This window comes from Malaya genurostris, chromosome 1 (genome assembly GCF_030247185.1).
Source record: "Malaya genurostris strain Urasoe2022 chromosome 1, Malgen_1.1, whole genome shotgun sequence".
NCBI lineage: Eukaryota > Metazoa > Arthropoda > Insecta > Diptera > Culicidae > Malaya > Malaya genurostris.
Genome location: NC_080570.1, coordinates 59,743,404 through 59,769,302, shown reverse-complemented (window position 1 = coordinate 59,769,302; position 25,899 = coordinate 59,743,404). Strand labels below are relative to the sequence as shown.

Sequence of the window (25,899 nt, the reverse complement as noted above, 5' to 3'; positions counted from 1 at the left end):
GCACGCTACAAGTGCGACGGGAACTGTCTTGTGCAGCCTTTTATTATCAAGAAGACTTTTCGTTCGGATCGCATTGTTTCTGTTGACTGTAGATAAATAAATATACTTAATATTTTTTTAACAATTTATTTCTATTTTTACACTACATCTGAGAACCACTGTTCTGCTAGTTTTTCAATTCAATATGAAGTTCTGATGACGATGTTAAGCTGCACTTAAATCCGTTCGCTTGCCTTGTGTGGGTCCAGCTTGAGGCACCACCAGGGGGGTATTTTGCAATGCCTGGAAGAAGTATCTTGGCATGCAAAACGGCGATTTAGTAACCACTTCAATTTGCTTCATAAGTATATCCATGTGCTTGCTGGTGATCGTTTTTGCCAGTCCCACTTCGTTTGGCAATGTTCGCAACTGTTCTGTCACAAAGTGAGAAATGGTAAGTAAATGATTGGTTTCCGGGTGTGTGCAGCACGGGGGATGTCTGAGTGGATCTGCCGGAGTCAGGAAAGAGATCACCTCAATTGACGATTGGAATATCGAGCATAAGAATTTCATGCTTTTCAGGTACTCTAACGAGCACGGATCGGCATCGAGTGACTTTTTAAGAAGCTTATCGTAAGATTGTTCACAAGATTTCATTATTCTGGTATTTTTGCGTAGTTGATTCGTCACGTGGCCGAATTTCAACAAAGGATCACGCAAGCTCAGCGCCAGCGTACTCGAAATTGCAGACGGTGGCGTAATGCACATCGAGTTCTTCGACACTACAATGCTGTAAAGCGCTAGCAGAAAATGACAACGCAGTGTAATGACCTCCGATTGGAAACTCATTGGATGCTCCGGTGAAGACGTTGCTATCAGTGTGGACCATGCCATGCAATATAAATTCACACCCTTATCGATGCGATCCAGCAGTGGCAATTGAACTATATCAGTAGCGAGTGAACCAGGAACACTGCCCCCGAGACTTTCAAAGGGAACTCCGTAACATAGCACGCAATCTGCTTTAGATATCTGTCCCATAGCAGTTAGATAGAAGCGCAGGCTTTCAGAAGAAACTCGTTTCGTGAGACCTTGATAGATTGTTGCGGCAAGGAAATGTTGCCCATAGCGGGAGGCAGATCTGGCAATCCTGTATTGCGTCCAGTAGTTGGTAATCTTCGACAGCTTATAGAAAACCTGACTTATCCACTGAGGCATCATCGAGCCAAGCATCACTTGCAGACAAATCGAGGCAAGCAGTTCAATTATGATGCTACTGTTACGATCCAGAGTAGTTAATTCCGTAAACGAGTCCAGCTTTTTGATTATCGAAGGCAGTATTCCACGGAATGGATGTTTGGACTCATAATTCGACTGAATCAATTTGTACTGATGATTATTTGAAAAAACGGAACAAACTGCACCGAGAGCTTCGCACATCAGTTGAAGATGGGGAAATGAATTATCAGCATCATCCACAAGCAAATCCGCGATTGTTTCGGCAAAGCGTTCTCCAAATTCTTCGTGTACTTTCGACAATCGAATACCGCATATCAGATACACTCTGAAATCTTTCAAATTCTGATTATTATTCAATGCAGAATGCATAAGATATTCCAAGTTCATGGTAAGATGTTGTAGGCAATAGCTTGAAGAAGACACATTTTCTGCGAGTCCATACGAAACCAGGCTGGTTAGAATTGTCAGCGCTTGACCGCTGTGTTCTAGCATCAAACAATGTTCGCACATTTCCAGAATTTGAATCGGTTCGTTCAAGATACTAGAACATGTTTTGGGACACGCAGTTAGTGTTATTATTACATTCAATGCCATATTGGGGTAGCTACACTGCATTGTCATCTTCAACAAATTGTTAATCGCAAGTTGTGGCCACAAATATGCACCCCTTTTGGCCAATTTATTAAGCGACAGTAGTACCGCATGCTGAACCTTTTTCCTGGGATCTCCAAGATATGTTATCAGCAAATCTACTTGGTCCGGTATATCCACAAATGTAACATAAGAAAGATGGGACAATGATTGGAGGATGGCAATTACAAATTGTTCCGAGGGATACTTCGGTAGTAAGTTACGACAAAGGGTTCGTACTAGTGCTGCAGTATTTGCATCGTGGTACATGTGGCGGAGCACTGGAATTAGATGTATTTTCATACATAGTGGCGTTTGTAAATTTTCAATCATAGATGCAACTTTGGAGCACATTCCAACAGCAAACGACTTTGACTGTGCTGCAAATTGTACACTCGCGAAAATAGCGGCTTCCACTTCGACGGCATCATGACTATCTAAAGCATTGCGAATGGCATGGTGTACTTGCTGTTTCTCCGGAATCACACAAGCAACTGATCCAAGAGTTCGCAAAGTCAATGCACGGGCTACAGGATCGTTGGAATGAATCACCATAAATATACGCTTCACAAATTCTTCTACATTGAGTATCTTTTCCAAATGCTTTTCACTTTGCTGGCAAACGCGCAATACCCAGAGTCGGGACAGGTTTGATCCAATACGGAAAACCTCGGATAACTTGAGAAAAGACCAGTTTATGCAAACTGGGTAAGGATATTTTTCAAACAATTTCGGAAATCGGATAATCGCTTCGCATTGTTCTCCAATTTTAACGGACCTAAGTCCCTTATCAAGCTCAATCAAAACTGAATTTGCATCTTGGTCGGCTTCCTTTAGAAAATTTTCGTTGAAGATATTGGCACGCAATCCGATCATAGCTGAGCAGGCTAAAAGAAAGCATATAATGTTCAATTATCAAGTCGAATAACAACAGCTACTTACGCTAAGAATAAAATTGTAATAAAGTGTATTAATGTGAAACAAATTCAAATTGAATTATTAACCAAAACCACGACTTTTGCAAAGAAATTATTGATATTTCTATGCGGCAAACATTTTCTTAACTCGTTGACAAGTCATTAAGAGCAGAGATGCCAAATAAAAAAACATGTTGGACAAAAACGTCGAGAGAAAATTTGCAATAGGTCGTAATCTATAGGATAGGAGCAAAGACATCATATTAACAAGATATCCAGCTCTCACATTTCCCAAAGAAATCATTGGCAACATCCTTTTTTGCGAGCATGTCGCCCCCAGACGAGTCCGCATCGTATCTTATACATAGAAGTAGGGGAGAAAAATGTCAAATTCGTGCGCGACAAAATAGCAGGGTTGCGCACCCATACAATTGACATGATATGTTGAATGTGATGCCGTGCGATGGCGTTGCTGAACTGAAGATTGACTTCGCTCCAAGCTGACAGGGTCTGATAGGAGCTAACAATCAGCGATGCCAACCCTACGGATTTATCTGTAGATCTACGGATTCCTGTCTTTTCTACGGATCTACGGATAGACCACTCAAAATCTACGGATTTAACACAATTTCTTTAAAAAAATATTGACTACTCATTTGTTATTATTTCTCTAGATATCTAAGAAAAGTAATTGAATATTGTCACATCGTTTTTAGAGAGATATTGTTTTCCTCATGTCAAATTATCAAACATCTATCGTCATCGATTACTCATTTTTGAAAGTCTGTCTTTATCGCTTAGAATTCCAAACTGTTAATTTTAAGTACCTTTTGATTTAATTTTTTTTTGTATTTGGTATTTTCTAATTTCTATATTTCGACGTTACCTTGCAAGCCCTTGAAGAAAAAATGTCCAGATTTTCAATTAGTGCCAAAGATTCGCCAGACTGCGCAACAACTGGAGTAACTTAGAAGTGAAATCCTGATCTGAAATGGTCGTTTGTTTATGTTTACATGCTTGAATCCCGGCGCGCCATACTTAATTTTGTGAGAAAATTACCAACACAACCAAAACTATCTTATCACCAATATATATATATATATATATATATATATATATATATATATATATATATATATATATATATATATATATATATATATATATATATATATATATATATATATATATATATATATATATATATATATATATATATATATATATATATATATATATATATATATATATATATATATATATATATATATATATAAAAGGTGATTTTTTTGAGGTTAGGATTTTCATGCATTAGTATTTGCTCAGATTTTTTGAGGTTATGATTTTCATGCATTATTATTTGCTCAGTATGCTCTGACATTTCATCATGAAGCCGAACGATCTGCCACAACGTCGAATTTTCAGTGAATGGGCCCTAGAAAAGTTGGCAGAAAATCCGCTTTTTTATCGACAAATTTTGTTCAGCGATGAGGCTCATTTCTGGTTGAATGGCTACGTAAATAAGCAAAATTGCCGCATTTGGAGTGAAGAGCAACCAGAAGCCGTTCAAGAACTGCCCATGCATCCCGAAAAATGCACTGTTTGGTGTGGTTTGTACGCTGGTGGAATCATTGGACCGTATTTTTTCAAAGATGCTGTTGGACGCAACGTTACAGTGAATGGCGATCGCTATCGTTCGATGCTAACAAACTTTTTGTTGCCAAAAATGGAAGAACTGAACTTGGTTGACATGTGGTTTCAACAAGATGGCGCTACATGCCACACAGCTCGCGATTCTATGGCCATTTTGAGGGAAAACTTCGGAGAACAATTCATCTCAAGAAATGGACCGGTAAGTTGGCCACCAAGATCATGCGATTTGACGCCTTTAGACTATTTTTTGTGGGGCTACGTCAAGTCTAAAGTCTACAGAAATAAGCCAGTAACTATTCCAGCTTTGGAAGACAACGATTCCGAAGAAATTCGGGCTATTCCGGCCGAAATGCTCGAAAAAGTTGCCCAAAATTGGACTTTCCGAATGGACCACCTAAGACGTAGCCGCGGTCAACATTTAAATGAAATTATCTTCAAAAAGTAAATGTCATGTACCAATCTAACGTTTAAAATAAAGAACCGATGAGATTTTGCAAATTTTATGCGTTTTATTGTTTAAAAAAGTTCTCAAGCTCTTAAAAAATCACCCGTTATATATATACACTCAAGCAAATTGAGTAGTGAAAATCATAAGGCAAACCTTATGATGCATCAAAAATCATCAAAATCATAATTTCATAAGATAAATATGAAAAATATACCTCTTCAATATACATCTCATCTATCACTATTATAGTTTTCATACGAACAACTTATGAACTTCACAATTAATGAGAGAAGTTATGTTTGTCATATAAATTTCGCACAATGTTCCTAAAAATTTCGTTTGAATTTCATAAGGCGTTTTATTGGAATTCCTATTTTCGGGATTTCATAAGGCGGTCTTATGATTCGCTTACGATATTCTTGTAGCTAAAAATCATACGAAATCATTATGAAATTCCATATATTTTTTGCCTGAGTGTATATATATTCGCAAAGAATCGTATTTAAATCAAAATGAGAAAATGGTGAGAAAGACCATATCTGTGGGTGTTTGGATATGATTCCGATTTTGTCGAGATGTCATTATTTTCAGTGTGCTTGAAAACTTGTTTATTTTGCGTTTAGACCCTTGTGATAAATCATCCGAGAAATGTGAAAGTTCTCGTTCGCGATCTGTCAAAATCATATGGTGTTGAGATTGAGATTCTTACTAGAGCAGTCAACATGTTTATATAACTATTTGATAACCGGTCAAACCATTGGGATCCAGGTGACAAATGTTCCACAATGTTTCAGTCTGTCCGAGTATCAATCCGGTGCGTTCTTCGCTACCATTTGAAGTTTTATCCTAAACTTGCGCGAGATGTCCATGCAACTCCCATTCTGGTGGCAGGACATTCAAAATGGCAAAATATTCGACATATTAAAGCTCTTAACGATGGACGAAAGTCCGTCCTGTTTATCAAATTGGCTCGCCAGATTCGCTTGGCAATTCAAGGTGAGTTATTCGATGTTATATTCAAATCAACGGTTCGATACGAGTTCATAGAGATCAAACACCTTAAGACGCATCGAGAAATATGCCTTTGTAATTATATCTTTTTTGTCAGCCGGAGGGCCCAATCCTGCGGTTAACTCAACGTTACGCGCCACAATCGATGAGGCGCTCAAGAAAAATATGCCCAACTCAACGATTCAGAGTATCCTGAAAAAATCTGCTCAAAACACGGCTAAGCTGAAGAGATATACACTCGAGATGAAGGCCTTCAATCAGATCAATATCATCTGCGTACTTTACACCGAAAATTTCACCCATATGAAGATGGAACTAGCTACGATTCTAAGAAAAAATTTGTAGGTATTGGATTAGCTTTTAATAGAAGTTTGTGTACATAACTTAATTTCATATACATACAAAGTTTATTTTACAATTTTTATGGACTTTTGATTGACAATGGATTAAACAAATAACAGTATTAAATTCGCCTTTATTTTACAGTTCCAATTATACTGATGTGATACATCTGTTCGACGAGCAAGGCTACGTGGAAGTAATCGCCCCTCAAGAAGTACCGAAAGAGGATTTATTATCCTGTTGCACTGAGCATGCAATCGAAGCAGGAGCCGAGGACGTTGAAGTGATGAATGAAGATAGTAAACTAGTTAGGGTAAGTTGGATTATCAATTCGCGTGCTTCGAACGGATCTGAGTCTGAGTTCTTATTTTTTCAGTTTATCTGTGATCCAATTGACATTGACAAAGTAAAAACTCAGCTGGGAAAACTGAACTACACAATCGAGCATAGCGAGCACGCTTATTTTCCTAAAACTACAATTAAACTAAACCCGGATGCTACGGAGGCTTATGAGAAACTGAAAGAAAAATTGAGAGCGATAGATGGAGTAGAGGACATTTACGATAACGTGGAAATAGTAAATGATCAATAAAGTTAAATATTTCTAGTAAAAATAAACTCGATTCAAGATTCATTTGCCGGGCACGATTATTCGGTAAACATCAAGCAGTGGACAGACAATTTTTAATGAAGTATTCCGTATGTGATTCTGTGAAGCAAAGGCGAAATCGTTGCATTTCGATTCCGATTGATTTTAATCGAACTTTAAGGGGTGAAGAACAAGATTATTCAGTCAACAATTTTTTCTTTCTTATTTTAATTGTTCTATAATTTGCCGAATTATATTCGTTGAGTACAGTTTTAGGTTCGTTTTTCTTTTAAGTACACAGAAATCACGATTGTACAATTACACAGTAACTCACAGTTACATAGTAGATGGCAGTTTCACAACTTCGCTTTTAGACATTGGCATTTCGATTGGTTTTCTGTAACAATACAAACCAATTAGCGATTAAATTAAAAAAAAAGAACAATAAGTACCTGTACAGATAAAAATGCTGTATTATAAATACCAAATCGAAAAAGATAGACACAAATCCTAAAGCGAACTTTACTGGGCTTCCAAAAATAGAAGACCAATCATCTAGAAATATAAAAATGTAAAATCAATTTATTCCAAATATAAACCATTATTCTCACCAAAATTCCATGCATTGATTACCATCTGTACAATCGATAACAATCCGCCTGCCAGATCCAGTAATCGGTTCATTATCGCGAATCCTTCCGTACTCTGCCTTTTGTAGTTGATATAAACTTGCGGAAAGTACTTGATCAAGTTGGTCGACAGCTTGATATAGCTCAAAATGTACAAGAAATCCAACCAATGGAAGACTCCGAAGGAAACCGTCACGATCGAGACAAGAATTGTACCGATGTAGGTAGCGATAATTGCTTTTGCCGCACTGGATATGGAGTTTCCTCCGTTGTCGAATATGTAACATTGCAGCAAAGTAAGACCAGTAGCGAAGAGAGCATGCATGGCATATCCGACATCGTTTCCGATGACTGGATTTAACCCAAAAGGATGTCGATTGAAATATTCTTGCTATAGGCCAAAAAGTCGTGAAAATCATGATTAAAATATTAACAGGACCTTACCTCAATATTACGATTCCAGTACATAAACGCATTAAAAGTTGCATAGCAAAGATTACCGACAACGTTCATGTACAAAAAGTCGAAACTCAATCCGATCACGCTTTTATTTCGGTGATTCAGCATAATCTGCGGATAATCTCCAATGGACCAGCAAGCAGTATAGGCCCAGCCAATCAGTAAGGAAATGTAAATCCAAGGTTGGCTTATCGCGATCTTCAGCCGAACAAAAAACCTTCGAACGTCAACCGCGTCTTCGGGTTCGGCCAAGGCCTTCACGAAGAAATTACCCGGTCGTGAACCGATTGCTTCCAGGATTGTTGAATCACCCAAAAACGTTTCATCAGCATCGAAAAATAACATATCTGGCTTAATTTCAATTAAGCTTCCATTTGCCACATTGAACCTAACGGAGACATTCGAGATCGTTGAGCCACTGAAAAGAGATTATCATTGAATACACCGACGTTCATATTATCAGCTATTGAAAGACAAACTCAATCCAAAGTTTCAAGCTCACCACATCTTCGAGGGTTGTGGAGTATTCCTGCGGGTCGAACCATAATTTCAAATCGGTTCGATTCACTGCATCCGAACTGAGAACATGCTTCGATTGAACCACGGCCAATAACACAACCACAAAAATCATTCTCCTGCCAAGTGAAGGAACACGCGAGGGACTTGCTTCACAGCTGTTCCGGACAAACTGAAAGTAGCGTCCACACCTGATCGAAAAGAACCAATACAGCTTAACTCCTATCAGTTTTCAAATAATCATTCTGTCCAGATAAGAGAATATATTGCGATTTTACTCATCCAAATATTGTTCACCAACAGTAACTTTTGACAATTGGATTTGTTTAGTTTGGTTTCACTCTCTCGCATTGCAATTAGCATCACTATTCAGCTACACATTTCAATTGATTAATGCCCAGTTCTCACCGAAACAGCGTAACGTTATATAGTTCCTCGATCAATCTGCTTTATTTTAATTCTTTTGATTTGCGAGGTTTGTCATGTTTATTACTGGGATGGGACGTTTCTGGCTCTTTTTACAATGATACACCATTTTCTGTACTTAAAACGATTAAATAATTGATAAGTCATAGTAACAGTGTGGTGCACCTTCTGAAATTTGGTTACATTATTCATGTATTGAAATTTATCCAGTTTTTATTTACATATTTCTACTTTGATGTATGTACTCACAAAAAGATCTTTATCATTCGTTTTTTGACTATTAAACTAGAATTTCCGCTAAACATTGTCGTCAAAGGGGGAAGAAACGAAGTGTTCCGAAATTGCTATATCATGCCTCTCCGTGGGTCTTTGACAACAGTTGACGGCTTCGACTGGGAGCGGGCATTTGCGTTAAAAACAAAAATAGATTTGTATATTATAGCCTATCACCAAATGGATAAAATTATTACTATAGATCATTAAACTTTGCAATATATAAAACATTTTTATTAAGGAAACGGAGACTTTAGAACAAATAAAAAGCAACCAAGTAAAAATCACAAACATTTTCCAGTAATATCCAAAATTCGAAAGTGGTAAAGTATAGCACATTTCACATTGTAGTAAATTAGTTAAAAAAATTTAGTAACTTGATTAAGAAATATGAAGGATTACGGAGACAAACTATGTTGATGACTGAAAAAAAGTGTTACAAGATATTTCAAGCAAATTTTGTAATATTTATTCCAGTTGCCAAAATATAGGGAGGAGGGGGCATGGTCACTCCAATAAATCTTTTGGGGGGCCAAAAAGTGCTTTGCCCCCCATAGTTGCCGCGCCTGAGTACAACAGGTTAGTATTCTTAAAATTTACTATCAAGCGATTTAAGACAAGCTGGCACTCCTTTTGTGAACGTTTCTTATTAGATTCAGCACTGATTTCTTGGCGATTTTGTTCTAATTTCTTGGCACTTTATTCTAATCTTTCTCGAACTGACGAATGTTGAGATGTGTCTTCATCAATTTAATTTCAAGGCAATTCGGTGGGTTCATGTCCTTTGGAAGTAAGTAACATTTTTAGAGGTATGTTCATGTTCCGAAATTCAAACTATGACTCTGCAACTGAACCCTAATTCTGGATTCTAGAACTGGGTTTTTGACTAGATTTTTCAACTGAATTTAGTTCCTAAACTTAGGTTCGGAATTTGAACTCAGTAGTCTAATCTAAGGTTGTAATTCAGAGTTCTGAGATAAGATTCCGAATATGAAGTCTCGATTTGGATTTTGGGACTAAATGCTAGATCGGAGCTCGGAGGCTGCGGGTCGGATTTAAATTCAGAATTAGGTTCCAGAATTTCTAGATTCTGAAAATGAGTTCAGTTTCAAAATTCTGAGCTCAATTCTAGCTCTGGATGTCAAACCAGAATTTTGAAACTGAATTCTGGGCCTTTTCCATATTTCGAATATACACACTCAAATTTTATTGTTGAATATCGGCAAAAAATGCTAAGGTTTACACAGCCAAATACTCGGTAATCGTCTCAGCAAAATGTATAATTACTGATAATCTCGGCAATCCTAAATTTATTAACTGTCAATTATTGCCGAAATTATCAGCAGAAATTTTGCTGTTAGTTCGGCAAAAGCGATCCAGAATGAACTATGAAATATTCGTACCTGAAAAGGATTTTTCTTTGTTTTTGTATCAAATAATTATCATTAATATTGTGAAATTGATCTCAGTTAGATAAATTTCAGTGAAAGAAAGAAATTGTCCGATAGTTCTTTGGCAGTTCACAGTAAATTGAATACTCTAATAAGATAGCGAAAAATTGAACAATGAAATTGTAAAGATAATTCAATGTACTGCAACACACTTATACCAGCGCTTGATCCAATCTTCGAAACATTTTTTATAATCTGTTTTCGATATGGCCATCAGAGCAATTTTTCCAAAGTCTCATCTCGGGTGCTGAAACCAATCCATACTCAACTTTACAGAAATGAGCCTGTTTTATATGTGTTCCACTGAATTCAGGACGGCGCTAGTGTACCTAAACAATGCGTCCAGCAATAGATTTAAAAGGAGCGTAATTTTCATACTGTGACTCACGCAAGAACTCCCGAATGAAATCAAAATATTGCGAATTTTTGTAACAGCGCTGCATAGCAACAAACTCATTTATAACACACATCATAAATCTCCAAACATGCGTATTTTGTAATCTTTCTGTCTTTCAATTCACTCTGCCCAATGTCTTCTCTTTGATCTAAAAAGATAACTATTAATAGTTTTATATATATATATATATAGAGTTAGAAATGAAGTGTTTTTTGAAATGTGGTGTGTGACTAAAGAGTATCTAATGTTTTTAGTCGTATCAAAGAAAATACAAGGAATTAGTAACCATTTGTAGGAGTAATCGTTATCATTAGATGGTCTTCTAACGACTCGGATAAAGATAAGGGAACCAGAGATTTAATAGTTATACTAAATCATAGTAGCTTATCATCAAAGTTATTTTATAAATGTCAAGAAATGCTAGCAAAATTTATTTTACTTATTTAAATATAAAAATTCAAATTGCAGGTTGTCGAAAAACAGATACTTTATTTCCAAATGACGACGCCATTGAGGAACCAGAGAACCAAAACTTTTACTTATATTCTCGATGTATAATGATGATTCAGAGTATCGTTACCGAAACACTCTTCGGACATTTGAAATGTCATCGCACCATTGAAACCGTTTTGAACGCAAAAGTTAATGCAAACTCGTTTTTGCAAATTCAATTCCAGTTTGAAAATTGTACAAAATTTGCGTAACTGTCTAACAAGCTGAAAAGTAGGTAGATTATCAATGACAGATGTGGCAACCTAGAATTAAAATAAAATCTAATCGGGTGACTGAGAGCGCCACACAGTGGAGATTCCGGGAACTTTTTGATCAAGATAGTACTGGAAAAAACACACAAATTTTGACATAGAACTGCAGATAACTCAAAAATTGAGCTTTAAATCTCGACTTCAATCGCGTCCTGGCTGGATGGGAGCTTGATTGTAATTGATCCAACCATGCCTGAAATCTCAACGTATACGTATTTTATAAATTTATCATGGTTTTCTTGAACGATGACGCGAATGCATCACCTTTTTATACATAAACACAAAAGAGATAAAAAGCTATCTCTTTTCCAGGAGAAAATCATTATCTACGACAAGATTCATTTATTAAGCACTACGCTATTTGCATGCCGATTATCACGAGAACTCATCTCGGCTATCGTTATGCGAAACAATATCTCGTTTTAGTTTAATTGTGGCAATCACTTGAGAAAAATGGTACTAGTCAGAGTTTTGTTTACTATCATCTGTCTGATACAAGGCTTCAAAAGTGTGTTACCAGGTGGGATGAATCGACTCCGAATACGGCTGAATCCACAAGAGTACACCGTCACTTTTGGCGAACCGGTAACTTTGAATCTATGGATTGAGTTAGTAGTTTCGATGTAGAACGAAAATTTAAATGAAAACTATGTAAATTTTGTTCCAGTGGTTCCGCAAGTGAAAATTTATCAATACTGTTCGATGCCGATGGGAACAGTTTCGTAAAAGTCGTACCTCAACTAACGCAATTATTTCAAACTGAAATATATTCAAACAACGTAACACACTTGGAAGCTATCGGACTTCGTCCTGGTCGATTTATTGTCAAACCTACCGTCGACCCGGAAGGAGCTGTTGACGATCGAAGATTATTTGTACGACTGAAAGTCGCTTTGTATCATCCATTGATCCTGATTTCTCTGTTGATCGGTTGGAGTTATACGGCATGCTGGTGCATCGGTTATTATCCTCAGATAGTTCTGAATCATCGCAGAAAAAGTGTCGTTGGTTTGAGTTTCGATTTCCTTCACATCAATATTCTTGGACATATAGCGTATGCGATCTTCAATTCATTTATGTACTGGAATAGTTATATTGAGGTTTGCAATTGGGATTTTCAGTCGATCCCTGTTATAATAGATATTTCTGAATATAGCAAGAATATTTCAACCGTCACCCTTACGGACTTAATCCAGTGATCGGAAATGACGTGGGATTCGCTGTCTATGCGTCCTTTGCTACGGGTTTCACAATTATCCAGTGCTACATGTACGAAAGTGGAGGAAACAGCGTTTCTAGTGCAGCAAAGGTAATCATTGGTGCCCATTTCGTCGTAATTATTGGTTCGCTGGTGATGGTGCTGTTCGGATCTCATCATTGGTTGGATTTCCTATATGTACTGAGCTACGTCAAACTATCTACCACTTTGATCAAGTATTTTCCTCAAGCATACATCAACTACAAGAGGAAAAGCACCGAGGGTTTCGCTATTATGAACCGGCTTCTGGACATCGCAGGCGGTTTGTTTGGCATCCTTCAGATGGTTATAAATGCGTGGAATTTCGGTATGTTTGGATCATTGGATGAGTCGATTAGTATGAATAAAATTAATAGCTGTTGTTTTTAGACGATTGGCAATCAATAATCGGTGACCCTGTGAAGTTTGGATTGGGAGTATTCTCCATACTATTCGATTTGGTATTCATTTCTCAACACTATATTCTGTACCGGTAAAACCAATATTGAATATGGAATTCACTTGATCATTATCATTACCCGTTATTTTGTTATACTTTCAGCAAACCAACCAAAACGTTCAAATCTGACGGCAGTGGAATGAAGGTAGTTTATAACATGGCTGGTTCAAAATAGCGTGTACACTCCAATACTTGTGATGTAGTGTTATCGGATTACTTTTATTGTAATGTATTACAACACTACTGTTGTAAGATCTGGAACATGTGAAAAGCTTCGAGATTCGAGTGAAAAACAGCTTGCTAACTAGGTGTTGCTATCTTATCTTATTGCAAAAACATCGCGTGTAAAAAAATATGTGCAATACTATACCATACAAAGTAAATGAGCTCAAGAAAGCTATTAAAGCTTGAAGCTTGTGTTTTGACATTAAGAATTAATGTAAAGTTTGATTAAATACAATTACGCCTATTAATATCGGTACAATCTATTCCTAAAGACTGTACTCGAGAAAAATGCGACTCTTTCTAAATTTTAGTTGAAACTAGTGTAAAGAAAATTTAGTCACAAACTGGTAAGTGGTTTTCGATGTAGTTTCCAAGCAAGAAGTCATTCGACGAAAAATTATCCGGGATTTAAAATACCCAAGCAACCATAAGTTCCACAATTACTTAAAACATCCACTTTTTTGCTGCTTAAAAGTACAAGCGGAACTTTTGAGATCTTGAAAGTACATAACAGGTTTAGCGTGTACTTTCTCACTGCTTAAGAAAACACGTGGTATTTTTTTGACAGTTCGAAGCACAGAATAAGTTCCGCGTGAACTTTCTCGCTGCTTATATGTAGTGGTATTGGTTAAACAATACTTTTTCATATCGTAAAATATTTGTGAGTAGAGAGAGATAAAGTAATGATATTTGTGTTTAGGGAGGAATACAGTTACAAAAACAAGATGTAAACATTGAAACTATTCAAATCACCTATCAGAACAGAATTGATTTATCTCATCTCCATGCTTATTCTGGAGTTAACAATCTGCAATCATTCTGGCAGAATTCCGGCAAAAATGGCTAGCAGACATAGCCAGCCGTCTTGGGGGGAATCTGCCCGCCGCGTACAAGTGGGAGACAGTTTACTGTTTGCCTTTACTACACAGATAAAAATGTTTTGTGAATTTACGTCTATTTTCATGCACATATTTGGAGCAGGTAGTTAAACATAACATTACTTTACAATTCTGTACGTTTCAATATAATTTAGATGCAAAACTAAGCGTTCAATGCAATTCAATTTAGTTTTGCATCGTGGATGGTTTTCAATCAAACTTTCGATTCAACCCATGTGTATGTTGATTTACATGTCGTGTAAATTTCATTATTTCTTTCTGTGTACATGAGGAAACATTATCATGTTGTAATAAATATTTCTAATTTAGAAAATGTACCAGCACAATCATTTATGAAGATGTCCTCCATGCATTCTGATAGTTGTTTCTATAGTTTTAGATAGATATCATTTTATTTGATCTCGTTAGTGCTGTATCGATTATATCGCTTTGTGCTGCTGTTTCGAGAAGTATATTAAAAATATAAAGTACTTCCGGAATTGCTACCTTATTCAGAAAATAGAAACAAACAAATTCTACTTTTTCGATTTTGTCTACAAACTCATCGTGTTCGGGTAGGAAGGTAACCTCACCCAAAGAACAGTCAAGTGGCACTTTCGGTTGGACGAGAGGGCTTGATGACAAATCGGCTATTTACTCTGAAAAGATTTATCAGGCAATTTTGAAGCTTTTGACGAGAATATTTTAGAACTTTATCTATTGATACCAAGTTATTGGATGGAGTATAGTTTCTGAATTCCGTGGAATAGTTTTAAGCCAACGCTTCTGGCAGTTCTTCAACTGCTTGAACTAATGAGTCCCGCACATACTCACTATCCGAAACACACTCCATCAACGTATTTCATCGATTTTTCTTTTGATTTTCGCGAACGAGCGTTGCTTTCCTTTTCTTAAATGGACGAGGCATTTTCAAAAGATTGCAAAACTTGATCTGCTTGTTTATTTTTTGCATTCCTTTGTGACGGTAAATAAGAGAACCGAATTGGAGATAACTTGGAGGGGAAGCAATATTTGAAATGGAAATAAGGGAAACGCTATCGTTATTTAAAAAAATATGTACGAAAGTAGTTTTGATCCGTAAATTGAACTCTATCAATATGCGACTAATAGGAAATAAATCCGTTTTGAGTGCATTGAACGGTTTGTTTTTTTATTATGTATGGCATCACTGCCAATATGAAAGGACGGTATTACCAATACTGAAGCACGCTGGCAAACTTTTAATCGTGAATTTTTGGAAAATTTTAGTTATGAGTTATCCAGAGCTTTTCTAATATAATTTTTAGATAGGAGGATAAGTTTATCGGTGAAGAACAATCCACTGTTGTTTCATAGAGTTTACTTATGCCTCAGAGCTATAAAATACAGTTGAAATCTTGAAGCGAGTGAAAAATAATAACATTCTAAGAAAAAAATTCCAATGAAGATCCGCAACATTTTTGATAGTGTAAACTTTTTCGCAGCATAGAAGTTGAACAGTATATCCTAGAAGCAGCTTAGAAAATTCTATAGTTTTGCGGGGTTTTACGCGGTTTCTTTGTGCAGTACGTATTCTCGCGTAAAAAGTCTTCTTACATAGGGGCAGCGGGGGCACGTGCCCCCGGGTCCACGGTCTTAGAGGGCCCTTCACGGGACCTATCGAGCGAAAAAGGTCATTCAGTTAGGTAGGGGCACACAAATAAATTCGGTGGCGTTAGCAGTCAAACATAAACTGCTAATGCGCGGGTGAATCGGAGGGAAGCATGAAAATAAGAAATAGTTATGTGCACAAAGCCGGTACCCACGTGGAACCAAAACCTACTATCTGTTGTTGACCAGAACGCAAACCATTACCTCCACGACTGTCTTATTTATTGTATCAATTTCCCAGTGGCGTACCTAGGAAAATTTGTACTCGGGGCAAAACCAGATTTGCCACCTCCATCGTTGATTGTTGGTTTAGTGTTTTTTGTATGGATATTGTTTTTGTCTGCAGAATCTCACCTCAGTATCGATCACCATTTCATGCATTTTTTACATAATTTTGTGTAACCGGAACGCCTGTCACTGTGGACTTCATCAGCAATCAAGTCAAGATCGCAACGAAACTGTTTGCCTCTCAAAAATTAATGTTTTATGAGAGAACGAAAATCGCCTTATTTCATACTCAACATGACCACAGACTAACAGACATGACAGTATGAGTAAATTCTTATAAAAATAATTTTTCGTGATGCACTAGTTCCATTTATATTGTACTGCGCGAACTATTTACTATCGGTACACCCCTTGTATTTTGTGAAAGTTTTTTTACTAGTTGGTTTCCCCTCGTTTGTCAACACCGATCAGCTGCTTGCAGGGATGCCTGATTTCATCGTAATATTTGAGAATGAATCTTCACAATAAATTATTGGATTACGTTGATAATATATTTAACTTTTTTAACGATGTTGAAAGGTAACCATTTATGTTTCTCAACGTTGCTCATCTACATTATTTTTTTCCACCAACATGGACTTCCACCGGTCATAAATAATTATTTGCACAACTTCTTGTCAGAGAAGTGCATGTATTTTTCATATAGCGATTTGGCAACAATCAGAATTAGCTACATGAGTCTCCCGCAAGGCTCATGCCTCAGTCCGCTCCTGTATAATTTCTATGTAAACGACAAGGACCCATGCACACTAGGACAATTGGCAGATGATGACATGGTTTCAGTTACTGGATCCAAAGCTATTGATCTGTAAACACCAAGATACCTTAGATAACTTGTCCGATTGGGCTGTTCATCTGGGTATCGAATTCTCTGCGGAGAAAACTGAGCTGGTCGTCTTTTCAAGAAAGCATGATCCCGTGCAGCTTCAGCTTCATATGATGGAAAGAATGATCCAACATGTTTTGACTTTGAAATACCTCGGGGTGTGGTTTGATTCCAAATGCACTTGGGGAGGACACATTAGGTATCTGATAACAAAATGCCAACAAAGAGTAAATTTAATGTAATTTATAATAGCAACTCGCTTGATAAAAACAGTATTTAGATTAACTAATGAATACCAACATACTAATATGATATTCGAAATGTATTAGGTTTAAAGTACAATGTATTGTGGATGCCACGGCAAAGAAAAACTTATGTATATTGCAACGTATTTATGAAAAAAAATGTCGTCAGACATGGAAGTCGGCTAAATAAAATCGACTGTTGAAACGAAACGAATGACGTGGATACTCTTTAAGTGCAACATTTTATAAAAAATACGATTACAGCGCATTTTGGAAGTATAGGAAGGTTTATTTTCACCTCTCTTAGTATAAAGAGATTGTTTTTTATAAACACGGAAAGACCGAAATTAGCATTTTGGCGAAAAAATTAGTTGATTTTCTGATTTTAGTTAGTTATTTTTTGAGACAACTAAAAAAATCTTACTTTTGCTAATTTAGATTTTCTAATTCTAGTTCCCTTAATAATAATAATAAAATATTTGTTGAAATGGCTATTTTTTTAGTTGAATTCACCAATTAAACGTGCTGTCATTTCTTAGCTAAGGCACACTTCATATCCATTCAACTAATTTTTTAGTTGAATTAGAGAAATAAAACGTTGTTTTCAACCAACACAAATGGTTGAATTGGTTTCTGCAATTTGCAGCTATATGGCGCTCTTTGACCGAAAAAACGTTAACACCGTAATGACTACTAGCCACTAGATGGCACACTACTACGGAAAAAAATTTCAGTAGCGGTTATCTTCTCTATATTGGCAGGTATAAATACGATGTTGTATTGGAGAAAAAGACATAAGCGAACATAAACTTCTTTTTGAAAATTTTACTTCTAAATCGCTGTTTTCTTCATTCGACTTCGCGAAATCGACTCTCTCACTGAAAACTTTGAGCACTCGAAAAACAAAAACCGAATACAAGTAGTACACCGGACGGCGTAGCCCGGAATGTTAGAAGATACAAAAAACATCATTTGACGTGTACAATTAGAGTGCAACATTCGAAACTCACTTCACTGTTCCGCGTAAATACATTATTACCCACAATCGCTTCAAATGCGCACAAATTTTGAATAAAAACACTTTCCACTAACACTTAACGTCATCTTCATATATCGGTTTAGAAATTTATATATGGATATATCGTAACACATGCGAAAAACATCTAAACAATTTGCAAGCAGTTTCAACAAGGCTGTCTCTTTTAGCTTTATAATGGATTGTTTTGTTTTGACACTTCTCTTGAGTTTTTGGCTAATAAACTTGTTGATAAAACCAATTTCATTTTTGTTTTCTTTGTGCTATCTTTCAGTGATGACAGTGATAGATAAATAGAAACAAATTTTTTGATTTTAATAACGAAATTAGTTGTCAATGAGAATTTCGTGTTGGATTGAAATATTGCTGGTTTGTGTCCAGAATATTTTCCAACTAAACACATTCTCTAAAAATAAGAGTTTTTTTAGCAAAGTAAATTCTCAATTTTAACTAATTTTATAGTTATTTTGGAAATTTTGTTGTTAAAATCAACTAATTCAAAACCAGTGATACGAATTATCGAAAAAATGTCTCTTTTATTTTTGTTGAATTTTTAGTAAATGAATGTAAAATTCATTGAATTTATTGAGTATTTGATAAGTGTTGGTAAAACTGACATTCGATAAATTTTTGGCGAGGGTTCACTTCTGCTCCTACAGGATTCGCAAAATATATCCATTTCTCATCTCCCGTTTCGATTCGCTGCTGAAAACCCTTAGTTTCATACCTAGAAAGCGGAATCTCGCTCACCATTTTCCGATTTTCCTGCTGCCTATTATTCCGTTCACGAAGAACCCATTTTCGCACCATCTGAATCTTTCCCATAACTCGCAGCCATTTGTCTTCCAGTTTGGGTATTGAAACTCGGCATTTTGGGAACGCAATCCGACATTTTCATTTTTTTTTTCTTGGTTGACCTGTGCGTTCTTTGGCTTTTACATACTTTCGAGTCATTGAATTCAACGTTCACAGGTCGAGACCGATAGAGCATGTCCCCCATAAGCATTATCAAGAATTCAATAAGCAAGACTACATTTACCGAAGCGGAACAGTGAATCCACACTTCTCCTCAAATGTTGTTTATTTGACCCAGACATTCACTTCATTTAACGTATATGACACTAATTTGCAAATAACAAAATAACAATGGTATTTTTAAACGATGAACTTATTTCTCTTTTCAGAGATATCTCATAAAACTCTGTTTTAATAACCATGTTTCGAAGAATTGCCGAATGAATTTTTCATTTTCGCTGTTCTAATCAAAGCTCCCCCAACCCAACGCTATGGGATCACACGGTACTTTTCAACATCTTTTAACACAAAAACTAGGTTTAAAAGACATGCGTTTTCCAGTAATTTCTCAACAGTAGTAAAAATCCATACAAAGATTGCAATACTACATTTTATTTTATTTTGTATTGTCTAATAATGGCAAATTTTTTTCGTTTGTCGCATACTACCAACCTTCTCAACTGCTTTACTCTGTCTCTGCTTGTATTTTTTTTACTCTGTTCCAAGTTTAAGCTGCAACAATATTTTCTTACATTTAATGGAATCACCCTTTGTATATATGACGCTAGTATATGTGCTGGAATGTATTGTATGGAGTTGTCTAAATTGGTTGAACTTTTTACATATGTTCAATTGTACAGTGTATATTGTTTTACAGTTATTCATTGTTTCATAGTTTTATTTATAAATAATAATTCGTTTTCTTGTTGTTGCACAATATTTCGAGAATATGCTTGTGTAAAATGCAATGCGTATATATTGATTGGCATCATTCTTGAAATCATTCTAATCATTTCAAAGATCATTTCTTCTCATACTAAACACTAAAATTTACGTTATTGTCAACAATATTATTTTTCTTTTCGATCAGTTTCAACGATTGGCAAAGGAAAAACGTCCGTCGGTTATGTTGAACAGTTTACTTTTAAGATAACCATATCTATACGATTGCGAATCCTACTAGAAAACTATTCAGCTCAGCCATAACGTGTTTACCATAACCATTACCCCAACATCCTATAGGATTTGACATGTAAGAACAACGTGACGTTTCATCGTTATAGCAAGCTTTGCTTTGGATTTCTATTGATCGAATAGCCGACACATCGAATTGAATACACTTAAAACATTTATTTTACCGATTATAATTTGAGTCGTCACATTAGGGTTTGCCTTTGTAATTTGAGTTAATTTTAGAATTTCTTTTATAATTTCTGATCTGCAATGAAATTACAGAGGAGAGTATAAGATTCTGGTTGAGTAACAGTTGGAAGTAATCTGAACATATTGGAACCAAAATATTATAAACGACCTTAAACACGCTAAATTTTTGTATGAGATTCCGGTTTACATGATATGTGCTATACTGTTCAATATAAAGTTCATTCTCTGCAACCGAAGTTCTTATTGTTGGAAATGATTTCCGATTGGAATTTAATAAAAAGGAGCTGATACGATCCGTTTAAACTTTCACGATTTTACGTATTATTACTTTTCTACAATGACAAATCAGACCCACAACAATGCTTCTCGTTGGAAAGAATGATACAATTTTCATTATCGGACCTGTGAACAATCGTTTTCAGTCAATGAAAATGAACACTTGTTATATTGGTAGTAATTTTTCTTTGTGTACTATTCGATTGTTTGTCTTTTTCTCTCGTACTTGAATCAATCAGATGGAGATTTTTGAAAAAAGGAACATAATATAATCGGGTTTTAACATTAGACATAATAGAAGAAAACGATACAAATATTCGAACACTAAAATACAACCACAAGGAATGTTCCGGTTTGGACATATCACTAATACAAACAGCCTTAACAGAAAATAGTTGAATTCTAAAATAAACTACTAGTGAAATACAATCATACAACATTTTAAAACGATTTCAATATGCTAAATTAGGATTCCTTCCTTGACATTAAAAGTAGAATCATAATTACTATCTCGAGCCCTGAATTTCTCAAGCTGGTGCGTTTCTCCAAGCGGAGACTAAATCGAAATCGCCAAATCCGCCCGTCTCCCTTCTCGGCCTATTCTCCGGCGGAATGCTTTCTATCTGCTATCAATACTAATTGTTCTAATTACACATAATAATGCATTTGTGCATGACTTGATGGGTGCTGTTTATGCTACCGCGCTTAATGATTCGGTTTAAACCTGAGCTGGTTTGGCCTTGCCAAGGACCATGAGCATTTTTTGCAGGAATCGTGTGATGCCAACTGAAATTGTGGAAGGTGGAACAGAAAGAAAGAAAGATATTCATTAAAACAATAAATGTACCCGGTAAATCGAGCTAAAATGTTAGGAAATAACAGTGATAGTTCGAAATGAAGTAACTGTTTCTAGGACTTTATGTTCACTAGTACATAACCTTTTCGTTGTCAGATCGTAAAAATACAAATAAAACAAAATTATTTTTTCCGATTTTTTTTGTGTAACCTGTTTATTGTTTATTTTAAATACGGAAAAATAAATGCTCTCGAAACAGATACTTCATTGAATGCATATTTCAGTGCAATGTGCTAAAACAACTTTTCTGTGTGTTGACGTTAGAGTGCGAAGAGAGGTGACGAGATTTATATACAACACAAAACTAAAAAAAAACTAAACAATTGTAATCCATTGCCTTTCTGAAACCTGGTTGCATAAAATTGATAACGCGATAACCAAGAATAGCGCCGGAAATTATTTTCCATTGAACTGTTGTTTCAGAAGAACTTATTACTGTTAAGGATTATACACACCTGTTTCGCACAGGCTCAGTGTGAATGTGAAGTGAAATTACCGTGCACGGGCGGTAATATTCTTTCACTCGATTCAATGTGTGTGTTCACACTTGTCCGGCTCAGTAACGACACGAAACGGTGCCGGATAAGTGTTATTAAGGACTATTCACACATATCCGGTCCGGTTCAGTGCCGGCACGAAACCGTTCACGGATACTGCTTTATTTCATTCGTTTTCTATGCGCGCTTTCACACCTATCCGGCACAGTGCCGTTTCAGTGCAGCTCGCCGTCAGTGTCGCGTCCGTCCGGCAAACTCAAATTCGTCGTCACCGATATTTTTCATTTTCACTGAAGTCGGTATGTCATTGCATTGGCTGTGCCGGAACGGAAACAGCACGGAAACGGAACGGAAGGGTACCGATAAAAAAGAACACTGACGGCGCACTGAAGGCACTTTCACTGAACCGTCACGGAACTGAAATGTGTGAATAGTCCTTTACACGTATTGAAACGTGCGCAAAAATACCACCGTCCGTGCACGGAACTGAGCCGGCACTGAACCTGATCGGAAAGGTGTGAATAGTCCATCAGAGTTTTAATACTGAAAGAAAATAGGGTAACTGTTACTCTATTCTGTGCTGTCTGTGCTTTGATTAGATCGTCCGGAATGTGAGACAAGAGAGGGTTATTTGACAACACGTCAAACTCTTCATCGCAGAATAGATTGCTCGCAGTTTAAATATCAAAAGAACGAAAGCGGATTTTTTAAAATATAAAAAGTGTTTCAGGTTGAATATAATACAATATATCGTTTTAGGGAAATCGATATAATACATTGGAGCTCAGAATTAGTGAACATTTCACACATATCTTTTGAGTTCACGATATACCTAGTGTATTTCTAATTAATTTACTTTGTTTTGAAAATAAAACATTGCATGAGAACTGTTAAAGATATTTCATACGAAATGTCCCGTGCCGTCTATGGCGATTCTTCACGTGGATTTATCCACGATTTCTTGCATGATTTATTCATTTTTGGTCACCAGTGGATATTTAGCGTCATCAAACAATTTAGGTACCGGAAATTTTAGTTTTCGTCGATAAGGTGGAAATCTCTTTATTTTAAATTTTCGATACCGTGTTTCACATATTCGAAGTGTTAGAGAACAACCGTCATAAACTTTCACTTGGCGCATAGGCTCAAAACTTATTTCGCACATCAACATCTTTGACGCGCGATAAAAACTGATTGAAATGACTTTTTGCTATCGTTTATTAAGGCCCGGCTTTAGGAAGCTTTTTTGAAAAACTTCTGCAGTTCAGTTTCGGCTATCTATACAATGAAATTAAATGACATCTTCCTAATAGCATCACTAAATAAAGAATGCCATCTATCAGGAATCAGGAATCAGGAATCAGAACAAATTGGCTCAAATGGCACGTTCCCCTTGATATTTGGAGATTTGTGCCTTGCCATCAATTTGTTTTTAGCATCATTTTCCCGATATATAAGAGGGAAGGATTGAAAGGAAATGGTAAGGGTTGGACTAGGAGGATGGGAAAAATTGACGACACAAAAACACATAAAAGCAGAAGTAAATTCTGCACCCCTAAGGGATGCCGAACAATCTGCTGAGGATCACATTTAGTGGAAGCAGAAGTAAATTCTGAACCTCTACGAGGTCCCGAACAGTCTGCTGTTAATAAAACCTCCAACCCACGAGAGGATTTAGAGATCTTACAAAAGCGACACCATTCTGAACTCCCGGAAGAATGCAGAACGATTCGCAGTATGTACGAGCAGAAGTAAATTCGGCACCCCCTAAAGAATGCCAAACAATCTGCTAAACCCTATTTAAGGTGAATACAGAAGGGATTCATTCACTCCAGGAAGAACGATGAACCCTTCTGCCTATAGCTCCTTACCACATTGGGTGAGAAACGAGAGAATATCCTTCAATTTTAGCTCCGCATACACAGACTCAACCATGTATGGAGAACCAAAAACCCGGATACGTAGCTGCGTCAATGCGGGACAGTTACATATCAGATGATATGAAGTACCATAATCGCATTCACACAAATCACACGAATAATACTCAGCACGTTGAATAGTAGCCATGTGATAATTGAGTTTGCAATGTCCAGTCAGAGCTCTGACCAGAATACTGCAATGTTGCTTGGAGAAATGCAGTAGACACTTTGACATTTTCAGATTTAAATCTGGTAGAAATGCTTTTGTCTGAGCGCAAGTTTGCAAGCTGCGCCAGTAGCTGGCATGTTTGGATGCAGCCCAAGAACGAATCTTGTGATTTATCCAACTAGTTGAAAGTGGTAAAGCTGGTTCAGGACCAACGAAATCATTCGTTCCACCAGCTCTAGCCAACTCATCAGCCCATTCATTTCCAGTAATACCAGAATGGCCGGGTACCCATAAGCAGTAAACAGCATTTGAAATGCTGAGGTCTTCAATTTGAGTTCGACATGCGATCACTAGATTCGACCGTGAGTCATTCGAACTGAGTGCTTTTAAGGCTGCCTGACTGTCGGAACAAAAATAAATTCGTTTACCACAGATCCTCTGCTGAAGTGCCGATTGTACTCCACACAGAATCGCGTAGATTTCTGCTTGGAAACAGTACAGTATCTACCAAGTGAATGAGACTGCTCCAGCCTCATTTCACGACAGTAGACACCAGCACCAGCACGACCATTCAACAGAGAACCGTCCGTATAACAAACTATGTGTTCATCAAGTTGTCGTTCCAGACAACCAGACAACCATTCCTCACGAAGAGGATAGCTCACATGGAATGTTTTGAAAGGAAAACTGCATGTGAGAGTTAGGTCACTAGGAGCGAGTAAATACTCATCCCATGTAACCATTTGAGACCACAAGCGAGTGTGGCTGGTAGCATAATCTAATGGGTTACTGTTCCAAAGCCCTGTAATCTTAAGACGATATGCACAAGATAATGCTTCTTGTTTTAGGAACACATGTAGTGGTTTAATGCACAGTAGCGCCTCTAGAGCAGCAGTAGGAGTTGTCGTGAATGCTCCTGTCATCGCCATTAGGACCATCCTTTGGAGATGATTTAGCTTTGACTGAACTGTCGCGACTTCTCCTTTCTGCCACCATACAAGACAACCATATGCTAAAATTGGTCTAACAATAGTTGTGTAGACAACACCTGACAACACCATTGTTCAACAGATCGCAGGGCTTGCTGCATTAAATCAAAGAGAGTGTTAATGCTTATACCGGTCATCAATATATGATAATCGTCGGCAAAACCATAAGTCGGAAATCCAAGGTTATTAAGTTTCCTTAACAAACCATCAGCGACTAGGTTCCATAAAAGTGGGGATAGTACACCACCTTGAGGACACCCACAGACACTCAGCTTTCTAATCTCTGCTTGCCGAAGCGATGAACAAATAAGTCGATTGCTAAGCATTGCGTGTATCCAATTTGTGATACTTGAAGGTATGCCATGACCACGGGCTGCTTCCAGAATTGAATTGAAAGACACGTTATCAAAGGCACCTTCAATATCTAGGAAAACTCCCAAGCAAGAT

The 25,899-nt window shown here is 36.8% G+C and overlaps 5 protein-coding genes across 11 annotated transcripts in view; 2 read left to right on the top strand and 3 right to left on the bottom strand.

Moving 5' to 3' along the window:
- Positions 1 to 118: 118 nt before the first annotated feature.
- LOC131440200 (integrator complex subunit 7) lies at positions 119 to 2,923 on the bottom strand. Its single transcript, XM_058611268.1, has 2 exons — positions 2,791 to 2,923; positions 119 to 2,735 (listed from the first exon to the last, which is right to left on the bottom strand). Exon 2 carries the CDS (start codon positions 2,722 to 2,724, stop codon positions 205 to 207), a length of 2,520 nt encoding a protein of 839 aa, XP_058467251.1. The 5' UTR covers positions 2,725 to 2,735; positions 2,791 to 2,923; the 3' UTR covers positions 119 to 204.
- Positions 2,924 to 5,546: 2,623 nt separating this feature from the next.
- LOC131440199 (probable transcriptional regulatory protein TTE1135) lies at positions 5,547 to 6,837 on the top strand. The gene is made up of 4 exons (XM_058611267.1): positions 5,547 to 5,862; positions 5,975 to 6,218; positions 6,364 to 6,532; positions 6,596 to 6,837. Exons 1-4 carry the CDS (start codon positions 5,652 to 5,654, stop codon positions 6,809 to 6,811), a joined length of 840 nt encoding a protein of 279 aa, XP_058467250.1. The 5' UTR covers positions 5,547 to 5,651; the 3' UTR covers positions 6,812 to 6,837.
- Positions 6,838 to 7,050: 213 nt separating this feature from the next.
- Positions 7,051 to 9,068, bottom strand: LOC131440197 (cystinosin homolog). Of its 2 annotated transcripts, none has more exons than XM_058611265.1 (5): positions 8,376 to 9,068; positions 7,882 to 8,314; positions 7,420 to 7,828; positions 7,261 to 7,363; positions 7,051 to 7,205 (listed from the first exon to the last, which is right to left on the bottom strand). In XM_058611265.1, the coding sequence occupies exons 1-5, from the start codon at positions 8,525 to 8,527 to the stop codon at positions 7,145 to 7,147; spliced, it is 1,158 nt and encodes a 385-aa protein (XP_058467248.1). In that variant the 5' UTR covers positions 8,528 to 9,068; the 3' UTR covers positions 7,051 to 7,144. The 2 variants fall into 2 exon arrangements, with proteins under 2 accessions (XP_058467248.1, XP_058467249.1); XM_058611266.1 differs by having other exon boundaries at positions 8,399 to 8,526.
- Positions 9,069 to 9,100: 32 nt separating this feature from the next.
- Positions 9,101 to 25,899, bottom strand: part of LOC131440195 (Y+L amino acid transporter 2) — a 73,766-nt gene continuing 56,967 nt past the window's right edge. For 3 of the 6 annotated variants that reach the window (XM_058611258.1, XM_058611259.1, XM_058611260.1), the window contains exon 9: positions 9,101 to 9,230. In XM_058611258.1, coding sequence (XP_058467241.1) covers positions 9,136 to 9,230 — 95 coding nt within the window. In that variant the 3' untranslated portion in view covers positions 9,101 to 9,135. Of the gene's footprint in view, positions 9,231 to 19,959; positions 21,809 to 25,899 lie in introns of those variants that run through there. The other 3 variants (XM_058611262.1, XM_058611261.1, XM_058611263.1) reach the window with 2 other exon arrangements.
- LOC131440196 (cystinosin homolog) lies at positions 11,654 to 15,858 on the top strand. The gene is made up of 5 exons (XM_058611264.1): positions 11,654 to 12,331; positions 12,391 to 12,823; positions 12,880 to 13,288; positions 13,351 to 13,453; positions 13,523 to 15,858. The coding sequence occupies exons 1-5, from the start codon at positions 12,177 to 12,179 to the stop codon at positions 13,593 to 13,595; spliced, it is 1,173 nt and encodes a 390-aa protein (XP_058467247.1). The 5' UTR covers positions 11,654 to 12,176; the 3' UTR covers positions 13,596 to 15,858.